Source organism: Zootermopsis nevadensis, unplaced genomic scaffold (genome assembly GCF_977971745.1).
Source record: "Zootermopsis nevadensis isolate Lab colony 2312 unplaced genomic scaffold, Znev_1.0 Znev_ptg000020l, whole genome shotgun sequence".
Classification (NCBI taxonomy): Eukaryota; Metazoa; Arthropoda; class Insecta; order Blattodea; family Termopsidae; genus Zootermopsis; species Zootermopsis nevadensis.
Genome location: NW_028259152.1, coordinates 16,886,364 through 16,908,364, shown reverse-complemented (window position 1 = coordinate 16,908,364; position 22,001 = coordinate 16,886,364). Strand labels below are relative to the sequence as shown.

At 40.5% G+C, this 22,001-nt stretch overlaps 1 protein-coding gene and 1 long non-coding RNA gene across 9 annotated transcripts in view; one reads left to right on the top strand and one right to left on the bottom strand.

Annotated features, from left to right (window-relative positions):
- The window catches only part of LOC110826784 (oxysterol-binding protein-related protein 2), a 72,821-nt gene that overhangs the window by 24,239 nt on the left and 26,581 nt on the right, over nucleotides 1–22,001 (top strand). For 4 of the 8 annotated variants that reach the window (XM_087352013.1, XM_087352012.1, XM_087352011.1 and 1 more), the window contains one exon: nucleotides 19,407–19,617. In XM_087352013.1, the coding sequence (XP_087208139.1) occupies nucleotides 19,407–19,617 (211 nt within the window). Of the gene's footprint in view, nucleotides 1–7,381; nucleotides 7,697–8,324; nucleotides 8,369–19,406; nucleotides 19,618–22,001 lie in introns of those variants that run through there. The other 4 variants (XM_087352016.1, XM_087352015.1, XM_087352017.1 and 1 more) reach the window with 2 other exon arrangements.
- LOC147873320 (uncharacterized) lies at nucleotides 9,880–14,137 on the bottom strand. Its single transcript, XR_015535977.1, has 3 exons — nucleotides 14,058–14,137; nucleotides 12,670–12,798; nucleotides 9,880–10,366 (listed from the first exon to the last, which is right to left on the bottom strand). It is a non-coding gene; the product is annotated as an uncharacterized LOC147873320 (long non-coding RNA).

The following is a 22,001-nucleotide window of genomic DNA, read 5'->3' as shown; positions in this document are numbered from 1 at the left end:
AATACCATTGTTGACTTTGATGTGTCTTTGTTGCATTTCTAATTCTCTCGGTCATTCTGCTGATGTCAACACCCGTGATATGTCGTCAGGAACACGTTTGACGTTATATTGTTCTCAAAAGAGAGCACGTTTTTAGTCTTGTTGTGATATTGTCCGGAACATTTTTCGATGTGGTGAATATTATTGTGGACAAATGAGTTGTATTGATATCTCGCGATGCATTATCTACGTCGACTCACAGACTCTTGATTAATGGCGTTAATAACCGATATGATAGATAATTTGATGTTTTATCTCGTGTAATCATGATTCGATAACTCAGACTAATGGTGTATTTGTAAAACTACGTCTCAATAATTGAAACATTTGCAGTTTTGGGCCTGTTTTGTTTACGAAAGAATCATCCTGTTAGTTAGTTTTAAGAAACGTGCATCGTTAGTTTCAGACACAGATCGTACACGCTAATAATCGATTTTCGTGAAAGTTTATGAACAGAGAGGTTCCTACAGCTCAGTGTACTGACTCTGGCTCCGAAGTCTGGGCCCAGTACAGGGGTGGGCAAAAATAAAAAATAACGACATGGCGACTGCGCGAATCTGTCTTGCGTGGGTGAGTCATTGTGTTTCGAGGCGTGAGTTTTATCATGGACGTCTGAATATTTTGTTTGGAGCAATTGTGATGTTCTCCGCTGGGGCATGTTTGGGTTGTATTACAGATAAATTAAACCCTTTTAATCTACAAGTTGGAGTCCTTGGTGACTCTAAAATGCACGTTGGTTATGGCAAGTGCAGAATTACGTTAATCTGTGCATATGAAACAAATAAGCACATCGTAATTATAGAAGTTCTCTGTGCGTCATTTTAAATTTGACTGCTTCATCAGTTAAGAACGTTTAAACAGCAGACGAAGTGAAGTATAGTTAACTTCACAATTGTGTGAAGTTAATTGCGAATCTACTAGTAATTTAAAACGCATAAAGTCGCGTTAACGAATGAATTTAAAGAATATCTTTTCGCGTTTTGTGTTCAGGTGGTGGTAGTCTGAACCAGGCTTTCGTACGATATCAGGTTTTAACTTGTCAACTACGTTAAAACTCTTATCAATGTGGGTTAGTCTATGACTTCTGGGCGAATGAGACACAAGACATTTTGCATTTATTCTGGTTTTTGCAACCAAAACCATTTCACTTTCTCGTTATTGTACGTATTCTTAAATGCATTCACGGGTACCAACCATACCATTATGCCACTATGTTTTGGGTTTCCGAAAAGGACATTTTGTAGCCTGCATAAAGATTGACGTCATCGTGGGAATTACCCTGATTTTAAAGAAATACGTATTTTCGCGTGATCTCCATGACATTTTATTCGTGTAATAATATTTCTGAACGGATTTTGGCGAAATTTTATTAAGATAATCGTGTCTAACATGGCCGAAGAAATGAATTCCATTCCAGACGTGACAGATAGAAAACTTTGTGCTGAAGGTAATGTTTGTTGGCGTAAATTACATGAGAAGGAGCCTACTCACGAAATATTACGATGATGAAGTCAAGGAGGATTGGGTGGACTCGTAGCACGAATGCAAGCTATGAGACCATGCACATAAAATGTTAGCTGGTGATTGAAGACCGAATTGTGTCAACACTTAATTTACTTTGTCAATTTTAATTTAAAAATCTTGATTTTAGACGCCCGAAGTTGACTGGTACGTAAAATTTGGATTCTGCGGACTTCTTTGTTATTGAGACGTAATTTTTTATATCTCATTGACCGTACTGATTATCTGAGACGGTTTCACAGCAGATACGCTCTCATTTACGTGCCGTGCTCAGGCGGATAGCCGCAACATAACAATAAACTTTTGTTTTATAAATACATGCATGACATATAGCGACTGCTTCGTATTGTCAATCGAGTCCTGAAGCCGGCTGTTTCGCCTGTGGATTCAACTCTTTCTCAGAACTCTACTTTAAAACATGGCGGTGACTTGAGCAGTTTGATTCGTTGATGGCCACGACTCAAATGAATTGTAGTCTTAAATCGCCCTTGCAAAGACGTTCCTTCAGTAACCCAGGGTCGTGCTGGTTAGGCTGCGTAGTTTCTAGGGGAAACGCGACAGATGAACAAACGTGGAGGATTTCATAGGATGTTCTTTTCGTAAATAAATAGTCTGTCTTTAGTGACCGGAACTTTTATGAGATTTTAATCATCTGATAACATTGTCGTTCTCGAATAAACGGAGAGAGAGAATGGTTTCGCGTGCGTGTTGCATTTACGCAAGTTGACAGGAGGATCGAGGAATTTTTTTTTTAATTAGTAGCTTCATCATTTGTACTTTTCACCAGATATTAATTAGGATGGTCAAATAAAGGAGGGTGAGATGGGTGGTACATGTAGAATGCAATAAATGATGAGAAATAAATACGTTTTTGTCAGAAAACTTGAAGGGACAAGACAGTTCTCGAGGCTAGGCGATGTAGATGGGAGGTTGATATTGTAGGACGGCGTGTGCTGAATTAACCCGGGTTATCTTAAGGTCCAGTGCCTGGCTTTTGTGAACACTGTAACGAATTGTCGCTTTTAATAAAGGTCGTGGAATTTGTTCATCAGCTGAGCATCTCATTTACATTTTCAAGGACTCTGCTGTGTGCAGTTAATTGATATCTTAGCTTGGCAGTGCCAGCTGTTTTTTTTCCCCGTATTTGTCTGTTTCCGCTTAAATACAGGAAGCTGAGGAGAGAGTTTAAATCTAAGAGACGGAAGAAGATGGAGGATGTTGCATAATTAGTGTCTTCGTGACTTGTACACTCCACTAGATATTTTTAGGGTGATCAATATGAGAAATGCTTAAGATATATAACTTATATGGAGAGATGAGAAATGCACAGACGCCCTAAGGAACACCTTTCATCGTATTTTAAATTTTGGGTCTTTGTTCCTTTCCCACACTTGTGTTAGAAGTGCTTCCAAAAGCTGCAAAGTGGTATCAGCACTTTTGAAAGTGCATAACAAAGTCTTATTTTTCGTGGACGCTTGAATGGTTAGGAGGCGAAGCTGTTACTGCTTAATTTTTCTGACGTATTATCAGTGAATACGTACCAGATTGAATCGTTTCTCCTCTCCATTTATATATTTTTAATTTCGAATCTTTAATTTGTGTGATGTGAGATCGTTTTGATTTTAATATTACGTAAATGTGTTAACTTCATTGTGTCACACATATTTTTACGTATGCTAGCAGTATAGCCACGGTGGTCTATCGGTTAGAACGCTGGCCTTGTAATCCTGGGGGGTCTCGGGTTCGATTCCCGGCGGTGCCCCGAATTTATAACTTGTGTTGGGCAAGGCCGTGGTCTAGGCAACACGGAGTTTTCCTCCGTGGCATCCCAACAATTACTCCATTCACACACAGAAGAAGGCAATGGCAAACCACTTCTGGATCATCTGCCAAGAACGTATATGAACTTCCTATCCGATGGGTACCGGGGTCCTATCCCTTTCCAAAGCGCCTACATGGCGTGTAGAGGGACAGGTTTTAGCAGTAATTAGATTTGAAGTCTGTCATTTATTGCGTGAAATTTGAGACGGTTTAGCGAACTGGTTCTGGGCTCCATCCTGACGCTTCGTTTGGCACACTCTGTATTTCAGTCTGTTTCTCGCCAGTAGCTGAAAGTGAATCCTGTAAGGTCGTACGAAACATTGAACCGTATTATGTAATGAATAATCGAGCTAGCATTTTGTATATGTAGACCTTGGTTGCTGAAAGATAATTTCCTTCACAGACTCGTGACGAATATTACGTAGTATTCTTGGTTGTAGTTTTATATCTGTTGCCGTATTATCAGACGAATCTTTGCTTTACGTACGGATTCATAGGTTTGTTACACGTACAGTCCGCAGACCAGGAGAAAATCCCTGCTAGGGATTCGATATACGCGCATGCGCAAGATTTCGCGGTGAGTGATGACCCGTCCTAAAAACATTCGTTCCACAACCACTGAACGAACAACAGACGACAGGCTTTCATGTGTTCTAATGGGTACAGCTTTAAGTTTACCTCACAGCGGCACAGTGATTTAATCTAGAATATTATCGTAACACCCGCAGAACACATTAAAAGTGCGCTCACTACACGCTACTCTTAACTGCTCGATGTTTTCAGTCTGTGTAGTAGCGTAAAACTCTGACGTATCGCACTTCCCACCAATAGCAGCCCTCTAGTCCACCTGGCAGTAAACATCCCCCCCCCCCCCGCACCGACCAGAAACGACTTCCCTCAGCAGAGTTTTTCACGTCATCTGTGGACAGTATATAGAACTTGCAGGGCGCTGGTTAATGGTACTCGAACCCACGACTTTTCCGTGGAAGCCGAAGGGCGCTGTACGTCGTATTTTAGAAGTTAGTGACAGGAATAACAATTTGTGAAATTCCACCAGAAATTGGCATCTTTTAGGGTGATATTAAATTACAGAGGAGGTGCCTTTGGTCGAGCTCACATTTTCGTATGGTGAATTATGTGTCTTTTTGTGCAGCTGTGATGGCCGATTTGATGTTCAGTCTGTTGTCTTTTTTTTTTAGTAATAGAACATTGTATAATGCAGTGTAGGCACAGTGAATTATTTCTGATGTTGAGTCAGCAAAAAATTTGTATCGGCAGCAGAAGAACGCGAAGGACAATGATGAATGTAAAATCGCAAAGATTGCGTTTCGTAACTTTGTGTGCTTACTTTATACCAGAGCGTATATTTCCATTCGTGCGTGTACAATGACGTGATTGCTTGTTCTCACAGACACACAAAAAGCTCTCAGTAATGACACTGGAATGCTTTATTTTATCTGTGCTGATGCCAGAGATGAGCGATATATCGATTTTAAATATCGATTATTCCGTTTTTCAAGTGACCGAGGTAGGTCAGACAGTGTAGTGACTCACCACGGACTGGACGACCGGGCTTCGATCCCCGACAGGGACAGGATTTATCCACTGCTACAGATTTGCTTTTTTTTTTAAGTACTTTCAGGCGAGTAAAAGGAATCTTGGGAAAAGAAAGTTTAACGGGAGCGATATTGATGTAATGCCTGTCTGTGCGCGCGCACGCAAGGAAGTGGACAGCCAACCCTCGGTTTACTGACGACTGCGCAGTAGAGGCCACTTACTGGAATGCCAGCTGGCGTTATTTCGGTCGCGAGAAGTTTTAACTCGAATGCCGCGTAGCCGTTCCATTATTGGGGTCGTCGTAACATTTCGCTGACTGGCTACAAGCGAAGGTTAGGTTAGGTTAGCAAATCCGGCGACCCGCCGCAATTGGCAGACTGATGAACAAGTTCCACCAGTTTTGTTCTTTCCCTCCGGGTGTAATAGGCGTAGTTTTGAAGGTCTCAGCCCCTGAAGGAGATGAGGTATCAGCTTCATGCTGAGGTTGCTTTATCTCCATTTCAAGACTTACGTTCCGGACGTGTTGTTGAATGCAAAAGTACATGCCCTTGCCGGGAACTGAACCTTGGCCGTCGAACCCAAGTTCTCCATCTCACAAAATGGGCAATTTGTTTCTTTCTGACAGCGATAACCGATCAGTCATCGTAGTTTTTCGTGTACGTTTCCTGACTAATACGTTCTTTAGATGATAGACACCAGAATTTCGAAGGAACATGCTGCCTCGGTCTTCGGCGTTATGTTTTCAAAATCTCACACAACCTATTTCGCCACTTCTCTTTAATCTGTCTTCTCCTACTCGAAGATTATGTCCCATTGGCGTGAAAGTGCGTATGACCTTGAAATATGCAGCCTCGATTCTGTCATCAATTCGGAATTTGGGGCATTCGAGAGACTGAGGCGATGTGAACAGATGGTAATCTGTGACGTAAGGAGAGTGGATCTGACGGTACATCAGTGACAATCGAGTTGGCTGAGGATGAATGTCGCTGTGATGTGCGATTATGTTGAGTTTCGTATCTAAGAGAACGGCTAAGTGACTGAAAGCAAGTGATGGTCTATCTAACCACGACGTAGGAAGTCGCTTACGGAGATCGACAGGTCTTGGGCCCCACGGCCCGACTTGCAGGATTAGAGATGACGAACCGATTATCCACATAAGAGGCCGTCTAGTTCAGTGGTATTCAAACTTTTTTTGTTCACGTACCCCCAGATATAATTTCCCTTCAACTTTGTACCCCCAAAGTTGTTGGCGTATAATTCAAGTTATACATAGTGTATAATCTACATCTAAAATAAATTAAATAAATTAGATCCAAAATCGAATGTCCTTACGTCCGGTTCTCCTGTGGCTAACCCTAAATCTGGCCCTGATTATTCAGTGTTTATCATAAATTTTTTTTGACGTAAATACGTCTATGAGGAAGGGTCATTCGGCGAAAAAGGGGAACGAAAATGTGTAACTTCGTTGTTATGTTACCTTGGGAACGTCGTGTTTACTCGGCATTGTTGTTACCCATAAAACATTACATTCATCTACCACAGACCCATCTTAAGCGTAACCAATTCAAGTTAAATAAGCAATGTCTTAATCAAACTTTACTCAATTGTAAAGCATGTATAAAGGAAATATTTAGAATAAAGCCAATATATAAACTTCCTTTCCGTATAGACGTATTTACGTCAAATTATCCGGAACCGTGGTTCCACTGACAACTTTTTCATGGCTGTCCAAGAAATTTCATCCAGTGACTAGGGAAACTCACGATTCATCTCAGGCAGGATAGCCGATCTCCTTGCCGATATTCGAACCTGGGATCTACCGATTCCGAAGCTGTGTCGTTGCCCTTTCAGATCTGATAAGCTGTTGATTTATATATCGTATTTCGCGACGTGGAACGCACGAAAGGGCTTTTTATGTCTCGTTAACTACGTTTTTGTAGAAGATTGTTTATATTTTTGTGGGTTTTTTTTTAAATTTTAAATCAGCTTAAGTCGATTTGGGTTAAAAAAATTAAGAAATATAAGGAATTAATCAAATTCAAACTGGAAAATAGTACGAATTACGGGACTAACTTAGATATTTTCTTACTTCGTGACTGTACAGGACATCGGCGTACTCACGCGTGGGAGGTTTCTTGGTCTGTTTAGATGTTTGGTAGGGACTCCCTAGATGAGTGATCAGCCCCTTCGCAAGGAACATCCATGCGTTGAGCCGGGGTTCGATACCATCGTAGCACAGTGCTACGTAGCTAATTCAGTCCCCATCTTCAGGGTTCTGATGTCACATCAGAACCTTGAAGATGGGGGGACAGAGTTTGTTCCCGAAACGTCGGTTTATTACGGTAACCAGTTAACGCGGCTGATTGCCCGAGAAGATTTTATAGATCATATTCTACTTGATTTCACTCGCTAGATTAATTACTTGTAATGTTTCCCAAATTAGATTATTGAATCACCAGTGACTGATTACGTAAGCAGATTGAAAATGGCGGCTAGTGACTTGTCGACCAACAGACGTTTCTGATGGAACAATGTCGCCATTTCCTTGAAGAGAATTAGTGTTTTTTAACAATAATTTGTGGAGTGATCACAGCCGTGCTAGTGCGTAACAAACCTTCTCGAATGTGGAATCAAGAATTTGAAACTGCAACTTCAGGGGATTGTCGGGCCGATCGTCGATTGTTGGCAGCGAGTAGTGTGTTGCACGACTTCACCGCAAGATGGCTTCAGAGCACGAGCACCAGAGACGTCAATACAGGTTTGTTTGCTTTTCAGTACTGTTGTGTCACGTGGGGTTTCAAATAAATGTGCTTTTGACATTTTTTCACCATTTGTGATGCGTGTTTGTGCACGGTCCACAGACCAGGAGAAAATCCCTGCTAGGAATTCGATATACGCGCATGCGCAAGATTTCGCGGTGAGTGACGACCGATCCTAAGAGCATTCGTTCCACAACCACTGAACGAACAACAGACGACAGGCTTTCATGTGTTCTAATGGGTACAGCTTTAAGATTACCTCACAGTGGCACAGCGATTTAATCTAGAATATTATCAGAACACATTAGAGGTGCGCTCACTACACGCTGCTCTTAACTGCTTGATGTTTTCAGTCTGTGTAGTAGAGTAAAACTGTGACGTATCGCACTTCCCACCAATAGCAGCCCTCTAGTCCACCTGGCAGTAAACATCCCCCCCGCACCGACCAGAAACGACTTCCCTCAGCAGAGTTTTTCACGTCATCTGTGGACAATACATTACTCACTAAAACCACTATATTTACGTTCTTATGAGTCTTGGGATTTATATGAGAAGCAATTGAAGTTTTTACAACTTCCCGTAGTTAATATATGAAGACTATCAGTTTGTTAAGACACTTTAAGGCCTCTGTAATACGTCTAAATGTTCGTACTTTACAGGAGCGTTTACAGGTAACGTTGACAGCCTTTATTTGTGTAACCTTGATAATGCGGAACCTTGGTTATCGTAGCCACAGCCGCCCAAATGTTTTCCGTCTATTACCTTAGCCACGGCAGCTTACGTGTATAATCTGTTACCATGACGACAGCGACTTGATATATGGCCAGCGTGCTTCATTGTACTGATAGAATCTTTGAATTTTCGTAATGAATCACGAGAATTAGGTCGTTCGTCTGTTAACGTGTGTTCGCGTTTAGTGGAATTAGAAATAGTCGCAGAATTTTTGCTTTGTCGAATTGCTCACACTTAAGCCTTGGTTATAATTTTGTATATATAATTTTTTCTGTTTCTTGATTATTCAACGTCTCTTTCAGAACTGGATTTATTTTGAAACACAGAATGATGACTGAATTATGAAGGGAAAGGATTTGAAAGTATGCGGTCGTGGCCTATTTTGGGCACTATCCTAGAATTTGCTCGCAGTGACTCCATCAAGGCAGCCTAGATTCTAACCGGGCATTTATCCTGTCCGTGTACCCAAGGTCGTAGCTGATTAGTTATCGTGTTTGTACCTAATTTGGTGGTTTTTGGCCTAGAACCAGCTGTTCTGACCGAGGATTTGGCCTGTTTCTTGTTTCCCGTAGAACCTTAAACTAGGTCATTGCTGAACCCTGCGTTCTGAACTCCTTCCGAGTCAGTATTTAGCGTCATTATCCCATTATAAGATTACGTCACAGAACTTGGTTGGCATAGCAGAAACTTGTCGCTAGCTTAAGCATGGAACTTAAAACAGGAGAAGAAGTGTTTTTCGTGTCGATAGGATTTCGCCATGAAGACGGAAGCGTTTAATTCCTTCGAAACGTCGATAAATATTTAGAGGACAACACGGCGTCGCAACCCAGAAGAGTTTGTCGACGTTTCGACAGCCGCCTGAAGCTAAAATCTTTGTGATAAAATCTCACTGAAACGTCGGCTGGTCGTCCGAGAGGATTTTCGTCACTGTTGGTCGCCGCGAAAACTTTGAGTCATGTAAAATATTTGTGATTTTCATGATTTTCGGAAGATTCGTGCCAGAAAGGGTGGAACTGCGTTGTAAGCAGAGATGCTCGGCGAGGAATGTGAATTACAGAAACCGCGATCGTCTGCATTTCAGTGAAATAACGTTAATTAATGCGTTGTTTTGTCAATATACGTCGAGTCGCTAATGAGCCAATCAGTCGAAACAAGTGGCATCACAGAACATGGACCAGTGAACAATTTGATTGTCTCGCGTCGAAGTCGAGATGTTTGTAATGTTCCAAAAATCAAATTTTCATGAAAATCCTTACCGCCGCGTGCTGCTCTCTTGCACTAATAGTGTTTGAGAACGTTTTGGCGTTGAGTGTACTTAGATATGAAAGAGAGAGAGAGAGAGATACGATGATGTAGAAATCGAGACATTTATTATTTAAATACGCAGGTAAATTATAAATTTGAGTAAATCGAGGAAAATGAGATGGGCTAGTGAAGTAGCACGCACGGAGAGCTCCGAAAAGAAATTGTATTTGGAAAACAATGTTACAAACAATGAACCCGTTAATTTTCATATTTATTGATGTAATTTACGTAAGATACCCTCCGTGAATTTCTATACCAGCTCCTCAAGAACTCTGGTCTTTGGAGATCTGAAGTTATTCTGTGTAATTTTAGGGTTCGTGCAGTCTCTGACCAATTTATTTATAGGTATCCTCGCTCTGTGCTCTTCATAAGAGAGACAAATTAATTTTAATTCTTGTATTTGACTCCGGAAAACACACGTGATTATAGTCGAGATTCGAACCAGGGGCGTCACACTTCTTCACGGCGTTCGTGCTCGTTTGTCACTCCAGTGCAGTTGATTTAAATTGGCCGCCAATGTCAGATACGATCCCTTCCAGGGAACGCAGAATATTTCGCATTCGTTCCTGTGGGACGGGATCTCTTCCCTGTTTGGGAGCTTGCCGTGTTCCTCTGAACGTCTGGACGCAGGCCTTCGAAATTAAGCCACACCTTTGACATATAAGTTGCTAATATATTTTAAATATTTAAATGTTAATTATGATAATATTTTAATATTTAATAGGAATTTTATTGTGATTAGATTGACAAGATTTAAAACAAATATATATTTATCACAATATGACGCAACTTTATCATCTCATTAATATTTCGCGTTTATTAAGGTCAGTTTCTCGCGCAGTGTCGACCGAAAGTCTCCATTTAGCTTCCCGTTAGGTTAGGTTTGATTTCGTTTCGAAATATTTGGTGAACACGACCAGAAATTTTGTACGAAGAATTCGTTGTGGTTAATTGCAAACTTCGTGACGGTACGAACTTCAGGGTTTACACACATAGTTAATAAATTTTGGTTCGGACGGTAGGAAATATTATATATTAATTTATTTCAAATAATAAATATATTTGAAATAAATTACATAATAATAAAGATGGATAATTATAAACATGAAATAGAACATTTTTCGGTTGGGGTCTATTTATAAGATGTTGTCGCGGCCAATCAATGCCATAAACCAGTGGTATTCAACCTGGGGTACGCGTACCCCCGGGGGTACGTGAAATTTAAAAAAAAAATATATTAAACACTGAATAATCAGTAATGTAATTTATTTAATTTATTTTAGATGTAGATTATATACTACGCATAACTTGAATTATACACCAACAACTTTGGGGGTACAGAGTTGAAGAGAAATTGTATCTGGTGGTACGCGAACAAAAAAGGTTGAATACAACTGGTCTAGATGGCAGTACCAAGGATTGCCGTTGGTGTCCACGGCCATCGATGTGGGATTTCGAACTCCCGGGGGGAATTCGTGGGAGACGAAGCCCTCAGAGTAGCAAGAGCTAGGGCTCGGCCTCAGGGAACAAGAGTGCTGGGTCTGTAGAACCTCGGAGGTGTCATCCTCAGTTTGATAAAATACTGGAAGTAAAGCCCTAGGAGTGTCCCTAGGAGGTGGGGACAGCCCTAGTTGTGGTGTAACCTGTCGTGGTTGAAGCCCAGCAAGGGCAAAGTAGGGAGAACGTTATTATTATTATTATTTAGTGTTCTGTGTGACGACAGGTCCATATGAACAGGATCCTTCCATCCTTTTCTCGGACTGGGACCTGTTCATATACGTTCTTGGCAGATGATCCAGAAGTGGTTTGCCATTGCCTTCTTCTGTGTGTGAATGGAGTAATTGTTGGGATGCCACGGAGGAAAACTCCGTGTTGCGTAGACCACGGCATTGCCCAACACAAGTTATAAATTCGGGCACCGCCGGGAATCGAACCCGAGACCCCAGGATTACAAGGCCAGCGTTCTGACCGCTAGACCACCTCATCTTATTATTATTTAGTGTTCTGTGTGACGACAGGTCCATATGAACAGGATCCTTCCATCCTTTTCTCGGACTGGGACCTGTTCATATACGTTCTTGGCAGATGATCCAGAAGTGGTTTGCCATTGCCTTCTTCTGTGTGTGAATGGAGTAATTGTTGGGATGCCACGGAGGAAAACTCCGTGTTGCGTAGACCACGGCATTGCCCAACACAAGTTATAAATTCGGGCACCGCCGGGAATCGAACCCGAGACCCCAGGATTACAAGGCCAGCGTTCTGACCGCTAGACCACCTCATCTTATTATTATTTAGTGTTCTGTCTGACGACAGGTCCATATGAACAGGATCCTTCCATCCTTTTCTCGGACTGGGACCTGTTCATATACGTTCTTGGCAGATGATCCAGAAGTGGTTTGCCATTGCCTTCTTCTGTGTGTGAATGGAGTAATTGTTGGGATGCCACGGAGGAAAACTCCGTGTTGCGTAGACCACGGCATTGCCCAACACAAGTTATAAATTCGGGCACCGCCGGGAATCGAACCCTAGACCCCAGGATTACAAGGCCAGCGTTCTAACCGCTAGACCACCTCATCTTATTATTATTTAGTGTTCTGTCTGACGACAGGTCCACATGAACAGGATCCTTCCATCCTTTTCTCGGACTGGGACCTGTTCATATACGTTCTTGGCAGATGATCCAGAAGTGGTTTGCCATTGCCTTCTTCTGTGTGTGAATGGAGTAATTGTTGGGATGCCACGGAGGAAAACTCGGGGGAAATATATGGAGAGATAATTATTCGCCTCGACTGCTTTGTGACTAAAACGGATTCTGTCTGATCTGCGTTCCTGTGCGGGAACGCTTCACAGGTATGGAGCCGTTGCCCCCTACTCTATTATGCCAGCGACATTATATCGATTTCAGCTCGTATTTTCTCTGCCTCCTTCCGCCTACCCTCTGTTTCCAGATTCCTACCCCGCCGGTTCCATACCAACAGCAGGGGTGGGTGCTGTTGACGTCACTTCATCCCCTGGCAGCGGGTCGATGTTTGTTCCTGGCGGCTGCTCCATTGATTGGGTTGTTCTAGAGGACATATAGAAGTTGCACGGGGTCAAGGTTACTCGAGATAGACACTTCACACCACCCGCAAATAATTAAGAAGCATGTTTGCTCATCGATTAGCTTCATGTCGCCCTCGTTAATACCTTTCTATGAGTCTGACCATCGAGACATGTAACATTAGAATTAAGATGTGCGAACGTCAGAATATTTAACATTGTAAATCTTTATTTATAAACTAATTTCATATCTTAATTGCGTCATGTTTGTGTTTTATTGATACAATATTTTATTTTCCGTCTATACACAAACTTAAAATAATGTTGTTTAAAATTACTTAAAATTATAACATTCTCAGTAGATACTGCATCTTGTTACATTTTTTTGTATCGACGACATGTTTCAATGTGTATCACATCATCATCAGGTCTATCAATTTTAATATATTTTTTAAAAACTGTTGTACATCTTGCGTTGCGTATATTGATTAGTTTGATTTGTTTAATTTTAAGTTTTTGTCTCTTCCTTTAAATTTGGAGGTGTGCTTGGATGTTTTATATCTGTAAAATTAATTTTCAAATCGTGATTTTGGATACTGACATAGGAAATGATGTGATACACATTGAAACATGTCGTCGAATACAAAAAATGTAACAAGATGCAGTATCTACTGAGAATGTTATAATTTTAAGTAATTTTAAACAACATTATTTTAAGTTTGTGTATAGACGGAAAATAAAATATTGTATTATAAACTGACCTTTACTCTGAGACCAGCCATGTTCTGGGTCAAAGGTGAAGCCCCTAACTTGGTACGGAGGCTGTGATAATGAGCGTCTTTTGTTGTTTATACTTATTAATAATGTGGGTATTAATTAAATTGTTCTGATTGCTGGTTGGTGGTTTGCATAATTATTATTTACTACAGTAGGGCGCTCTTTTCGGAGCTCCTCGGGGTGGGGGGGGGGGGTTTGGTCAATTTTTTAAAACGTAACCAACCTCCCCCCCGAGAGAGGTGGTTGTTCACGTGTTTAAAAAGCAACCAACCCCATCGGGGGGGGGGGTTTGCTTTTTAAAATCTTCAAGTGTTTTAACCCTTGAGTAAGAAACTAAACCCCCCCCCCCCGAATGGGGGTTAAGACACTTGACCAACCCCCCCCCCCCCCCGAAGGGGGTTGTTCAGTCAAACTTTTTACGTCCAGCCCCACCCTTGCAAATCTTCATCTTAAAATCGATCATAATAGTTTTCGTAATCGAAATATATCGAATGAGTATCAGTTTACCTTGTCAACTGTCAGTCAATTTTCATTAATGCGATGTGCTGCTTCCGGAGCAGTGATAATGCGACTGGCTTGATAGTGAGGCGTTAATTGTTTACTCTGCAATAATGCCGAGTAAACAAATATCTGTTGACATTGTTGATGACGTCATTTTTTGAAGACGACGACGACTAATCGGAAATTTTTATAGTAGATACTAGCAGGTTCATGAAGTACAGTGTGAATCTACAAGTCACTGAAGAATATCCAGTCGCTTGTGGCGAGTGGGCGAACGTACTATTTGATCCGTTCGTAATTCTTTGTCTTAGAGCTGAATTATGAGAAAGTAAGATACGTTATGAAACAAAAGTGATTATTATATTTTAACAAAATCGCTTCATTTTATTTAATTTAATTTAAAAATATATAGCCACGGTGGTCTAGCGGTTAGAACGCTGGCCTTGTAATCCTGGGGGTCTCGGGTTCGATTCCCGGCGGTGCCCGAATTTATAACTTGTGTTGGGCAAGGCCGTGGTCTAGGCAACACGGAGTTTTCCTCCGTGGCATCCCAACAATTACTCCATTCACACACAGAAGAAGGCAATGGCAAACCACTTCTGGATCATCTGCCAAGAACGTATATGAACAGGTCCCAGTCCGAGAAAAGGATGGAAGGATCCTGTTCATATGGACCTGTCGTCAGACAGAACACTAAATAATAATAAGATGAGGTGGTCTAGCGGTTAGAACGCTGGCCTTGTAATCCTGGGGTCTCGGGTTCGATTCCCGGCGGTGCCCGGATTTATAACTTGTGTTGGGCAAGGCCGTGGTCTAGGCAACACGGAGTTTTCCTCCGTGGCATCCCAACAATTACTCCATTCACACACAGAAGAAGGCAATGGCAAACCACTTCTGGATCATCTGCCAAGAACGTATATGAACAGGTCCCAGTCCGAGAAAAGGATGGAAGGATCCTGTTCATATGGACCTGTCGTCAGACAGAACATTAAATAATAATAAGATGAGGTGGTCTAGCGGTTAGAACGCTGGCCTTGTAATCCTGGGGTCTCGGGTTCGATTCCCGGCGGTGCCCGGATTTATAACTTGTGTTGGGCAAGGCCGTGGTCTAGGCAACACGGAGTTTTCCTCCGTGGCATCCCAACAATTACTCCATTCACACACAGAAGAAGGCAATGGCAAACCACTTCTGGATCATCTGCCAAGAACGTATATGAACAGGTCCCAGTCCGAGAAAAGGATGGAAGGATCCTGTTCATATGGACCTGTCGTCAGACAGAACACTAAATAATAATAAGATGAGGTGGTCTAGCGGTTAGAACGCTGGCCTTGTAATCCTGGGGTCTCGGGTTCGATTCCCGGCGGTGCCCGGATTTATAACTTGTGTTGGGCAAGGCCGTGGTCTAGGCAACACGGAGTTTTCCTCCGTGGCATCCCAACAATTACTCCATTCACACACAGAAGAAGGCAATGGCAAACCACTTCTGGATCATCTGCCAAGAACGTATATGAACAGGTCCCAGTCCGAGAAAAGGATGGAAGGATCCTGTTCATATGAACCTGTCGTCAGACAGAACACTAAATAATATAATAATAATACTAAAATTTAATAATAACTTTTCGTTTATTTAGAAACCAACATTTAATTTTATAAATATATCACAAATTATGTGGTGTTAGATAGTTAGTTACTCTCTCTCTCTCTGTATTTATTATTTTTGTTTCAAATCTCGCTATTCGCTTGGTCGGTAAAGATATGAGAGTTGTGGGAGCCGCGTATCTAAACAGGATGTTTCATAGCCGGTCTGCGTTACGTCGAGATGTGATTCGGCACAGTAGGAAATCTTAAACAACACCGGTCATATTTCTGACTGTTGCAGAGTTAAGGCAGTTTTGTGGTGGTCGCATGTGAAAGTAAGTACAAGTATTAATGAATTTATTGATACATTTTTTATCAGATACGTCTTATAAGACGTCCAGGACCCCCCCCCCCCCCACACACCCCAGTACACATGGAGGCCCCCATTCGCCCAGGAAATGTGTCATGGTGCTTCAATGTAGTGCAGAGGTTAGGAAAGTTCCCGTACCCGGAAGAAACTTCTACTTCACTTAATTATACGTTATTGTCTCTGACGAGCATTTGGAAACATTCGTACTACTTAGGCATTTAAGCAGTTCGCGAACACAAAGAGTCCTGTAGACCAGTGGTATTCAACCTGGGGTACGCGAAGACATCTTAGGGGGAATGTGAAATTTTAAAAAATGTATATTATTTTATCATAAACACTGAATAATCAGTAATGTAATTTATTTATTTTATTTTAAATGTAGATTATATGCTATGTATAACTTGAATTACACACCAACAACTTTGGGGGTACAAAGTTGAAGAGAAATTATATCTGGGGGTACGCGAAGACATCTAAGGGGGAACGTGAAATTTAAAAAAAAATTATTATTTTATGATAAACACTGAATAATCAGTAATGTAATTTATTTATTTTATTTTAAATGTAGATTATATGCTATGTATAACTTGAATTACACACCAACAACTTTGGGGGTACAAAGTTGAAGAGAAATTATATCTGGGGGTACGTGAAATTTAAAAAAATATATTATTTTATGATAAACACTGAATAATCAGTAATGTAATTTATTTATTTTATTTTAAATGTAGATTATATGCTATGTATAACTTGAATTATACACCAACAACTTTGGGGGTACAAAGTTGAAGATAAATTATATCTGGGGGTACGTGAAATTTAAAAAAAAATTATTATTTTATGATAAACACTGAATAATCAGTAATGTAATTTATTTATTTTATTTTAAATGTAGATTATATGCTATGTATAACTTGAATTACACACCAACAACTTTGGGGGTACAAAGTTGAAGATAAATTATATCTGGGGGTACGCGAAGACATCTTAGGGGGAACGTGAAATTTAAAAAAAATTATTATTTTATGATAAACACTGAATAATCAGTAATGTAATTTATTTATTTTATTTTAAATGTAGATTATATGCTATGTATAACTTGAATTACACACCAACAACTTTGGGGGTACAAAGTTGAAGATAAATTATATCTGGGGGTACGCGAAGACATCTTAGGGGGAACGTGAAATTTAAAAAAAAATTATTATTTTATGATAAACACTGAATAATCAGTAATGTAATTTATTTATTTTATTTTAAATGTAGATTATATGCTATGTATAACTTGAATTACACACCAACAACTTTGGGGGTACAAAGTTGAAGAGAAATTATATCTGGGGGTACGCGAACAAAAAAGGTTGAATACCACTGCCTGCTTCAGTAAAGATTGCGAACCATTTTAGAGTTTCTTTCGACGCTAGAAGGAGACTGGTCGATGTAGCTGTCGATTATGGTCTTGTGGGATTTGAAACCGTGGTTACTGACGTTTCGGGATAACATCCCCTCCATCACCAGTGTTTGACCCAGAATCGACGAGAAAATAAATGAGCATTACAGAATGATAAATTATTTAGTCCTGTCTCCCTCAATTTCTGCCTTACCCAGCTGTAAATCATTTGGCTGATAATGAACTCGAATGCATAGTCTCGGCCCAGGATTCGCCTATTCGAAGGACTTACGTGGCCTTTGCCCCACTAGGCAGACCTTAAATTAAGCTGCCTTCGCTTGTAGTTTCCGGTTCATTAATTATAGTCTGTCCTCAAGTTATATAGAGCATGAGCTACTGATAATGTCGCTAAAAAATAATGAAGTTACGAACGAAACACGCGTTTTGCATTTTGCTTAGACAGTGGTAACTTGTAAACGGTTGTGACACGTCCTTAATTTTGCATGTGATTGGTGTCTAAAAATATCTGAAACTTTTCTTGTTTTCAAAACAAAGATTTCGTTGTCTTAGTAATGGCAGTTTTGGTAGTGTAAGATTGTTTTAAATGGTGAGTAGATAGGGATTTGGAAAATAGATACCATCCTGACATTTGCCAGCAGAATCTGATGGTTAGCTGTTTCTGGATTATTCAGTGGCATTGTTTTGACTACTGTATTTGGTGTCAAATGAGATGGAAAGTAATGAATTATGAGTATGTATGACTTTTAAGAAGCCTCATATAGCCAGTTAAAAAGCCTTGAGAGACTGAGGATCAGTTGCTACATCTCGTATGGAGCTTCAAATGAGGTCTGAAAATTATCATGAATTATCAGTGGGCAAGCCTTTGAAACGAGGAAGTCATGTTCTTTGGTATTCTCATGCTGGATACTGGGAACGACCCGTTCTTCAAGTGCCTGAGCACTGCGGGTCCAAACTTTTTCGTTGGCCTGATCTATAGACATTTTGGTAGGACTCCTTGGATGAGGGATCGGCCCGTCGCAAGGCCTATACCTGTACACAGGACAGCACAACACAGAACAACATCCATGGCTTGAGTGGGATACGAACCCACGGTCCCAGCGACCAAGAGGCACAAGGCCCACGCCTCAGACCGCATGGCCACTGCGGACCCCAGTATTGTCATAGATAGACAAAAATGAAAAATTATGAAACACTGAGGATAGATTATGGGACCCTGAGAGATAACATTTTCAATCATATAATGAATAAATTCATTCAATGACTTTGATGACTATGAAATGTACATTTTGAGTTCAGATATCCGTTGAGAAGACTGTGACCGCTGCGTTGTAGGACTGAAGATCCGCTTCTGTTGAGTTCTGTGAATTATGATTAGCTGTCACAGAAAATCACATCTGGAATCAGATTTCAAGCAGTTCTTAACCCACTGGCATGAATATAATTTTAGGTACTTGTGGGTTGTCGGGAGTTCATGTGGCGGCGTACAAATGATAACGGCGATATTTTTAAAACGATTTTAAAATCTATAAGTGAATTTTGGCCTCCGGAGACAGGTTGTAACAATTAACATATCATGCATATCAAAATAAAATATAATAATTTGTCATTTATTGAAATAAAAATATAATAACTTTCAAGTATATATCATTTATCCACACACATTAACCTAACATAACCTAAGATAACCAAACCTAACCTAACCTAACCTATTTCTAAAGCGATGTGTCCCGATAACCCACAGGTACCTAATTTATTTAATTTGCCCACGAATATTTGCGCACAGTTTATAAGATTCCAAAATAAATGCCTCAGAATCACCCCAGAAACTTATATACATACAAGCCACATCTCATTTCTTACAAGCAAACTATTTAAACTAATAATGCATTTAATATAGTTTTCCTTGGGAGCTGGGATTGATCAGTCAGTATTGCGAAATAGACAATTGTCAAAATGACATGTTTCTTAGGAAATGCGCATTTTTGTGTTTTTCAGGCATGAACTTCCAGTGCCTATGTTTAGCCGCAATGATTTCTCCATCTGGTCTGTTCTAAAGAATTGTATTGGGAAGGAGCTCAGCAAGATCACGATGCCAGTGATATTCAACGAACCACTGAGCTTCCTGCAGCGCATGGTCGAGTACATGGAATATGCCCACTTGCTAAGACGTGCGGCCGAGGAAGCCGACCCAATTTACAGGATGCAGGTAACATTTTTGTTGGAAAACCCGAAGGAGAGAGACCACTTGAAAGACCTAGGTATAGACAGTATTAAAATGGTTCTTGGGGTGGTTGTTTGGGTTAGTCTGAGGATCGTGACCATTGGTAGGCTCTTGTGAGCGTGGTACTGAACCTTCAGGTTTCATAAACGCTGGTCTCTCGAGAACCACTCTGCTCTGCGGAGTTAGATCGTTACTTCGTTGGTACCGTATAGCATCTTTAGAAGAACTTTGTTAGATTGAGTTGCTTACTAGTCTTGTTTAACCTCAATTTTATTTCAGATTGAGCTTATTTTAATGTTTTTTTTTATCGACATATCATACAGTAAATTTTATGTGCCAAAATTTATAGCTCTCATCGAAGCATAAAACTTTGAAACGTGTTTCAATCTGGCAAGTACTTGATATGACGGAAGTGGAAATATGGGATGATCTTCTTCCTGGAGACCCAAATTTTCAGCAGTAAAGCCATGGTAGTAAAATATTCTAGGTACATGCCTTAGTCCTCTTGAAACTGCATTTTGGACTGTACTCGGCTGGTACACGCATTCTTCAAATGTTTCATTGTGCAGTACTCGGCCTGTTTTATTCTTGAGATGGAAAAATGTACTTGATTGAAGGGTGTATGATCCACAGACAAACAGGTTCTCTTAACGGGTTCATTTGGGCGGTGCCATCGAATTGCTATATTAAAAAATTTATGAGAAAAAAATAGATGCTGTGAGAAACTTCATGGATCGTTATTCATGAGGCCAAAAGCTGTCTCTTCAGATGGTACAGGACATAAGGAAGCAGATCCTTGTGTCACCAAATAATTGCATGCGCTTTGCGAAGAGACCTTTCTACCCTACACCACGCATCAGAGCCCTGCTAAGATAATTGATGATTCAGGAGTTTTTTCAGTACGCAAGGAAATATGTATGCATTTTTGTGCACTATTTCAAAGGTTAATTAATGGTGCATTTCAGTGAATACTTGAACTCGCAGAACACGCATTTTCGGGTGTTGGGAAACCCACATGTAAACCATGTGCAAATATCGTGTTCTTTAAGAAATGGCGTGTGGTGTGCCACTTTCTACATCAAAATTAATGGGCCACACCTTGACCACACGTTGAAAATGGAAGATTACCTTACAATTTTAAATGTGTTTCTAAACTGTTTTGACCGATGATGCTCTAACTACTACCTACGCCCAGTAAGATGTCAGACATCTTATGCAGACATGAGGGAAATGTAACCAGGATGCAATGAAACTCCTTAAAAGGTTAATAATTAGACTGGAGGGCTGCATATGGAGACGCCTTTGCATGTTAATCAGTTGATTCCATTGATGTGTCTGAATGCAAAAACCTTTTAACGTTTGATGAGTCCCTTTGTTCGTAACATGAAAAGGCAATTTAAATTATTGTATGCAGATTCATTTCTTAGAAATGATAATCAGGACTTGTGATGTAGATGAACCTACCATCATCACTTTCAGGTTCATTATGGTTACCAGTCATGTTAGCACTTCAAGGTTAAACCCTCAGACACTTATTAATGTGTTGTTATTATTTCTTTGTATGTTAAATGAGGGGCGGTATGAAGCGTGGGCCTTGTGCCGCTTGGTCGCTGGGACCGTGGGTTCGAATCCCACTCAAGCCATGGATGTTTTTCTGTGTTGTGTTGTCCTGTGTACAGGTAGAGGCCTTGCGACGGACCGATCCCTCGTCCAAGGAGTCCTACCTAATGTCTATAGATGGAGCCAACGAAAAGTTAGGACCCGCAGTTCTCAGGCACTTGAAGAACGGGTCGTTCCCAGTATCCCAGTATATTAAATGAAGATTCAGGATTCTCATTTAAATTTATATTGATTAGTTTCAGTTTAAACTGTCAAATTAATGTATTTCACCCTGGAGTGGGCTTTGGGTACAACCAAGCGTCTCTCCTTCTGTATGTTTTCCCATAACTCCTCCTCCTCCATATACTGATATGGGCTTGTATTGACTTTTCAATGGGCATATTTTTTCCCTTTTGAGGCATTTAACATTTCCGTTTCGTGCATATTTTGTTTTCTCTGTAATTTCTCCTTTTACGTTTCCTTTGTCACTGTTTAATTTCAGTGTACTTGAAACTCTCCATTTCTTTTATTTCATGATTATTGTGTTTTATCCTTTCTATTCTCCCTGTTTTTGTACTTGTATTTATAACCACACGTATCTAAACTGACTACTTCTCAAAGAACAGCTTACCTATCATTGAAAGTAAAGAAATAAAAAAGATATGCAGCATTTAATGGTTATATAACACTAATTGATGGATCGTGTAGCATTTTCTCTTTGTTATGGAGTATACCCGTGCACAGTCGAAGTTTCTGTGTAAGAGCTGATC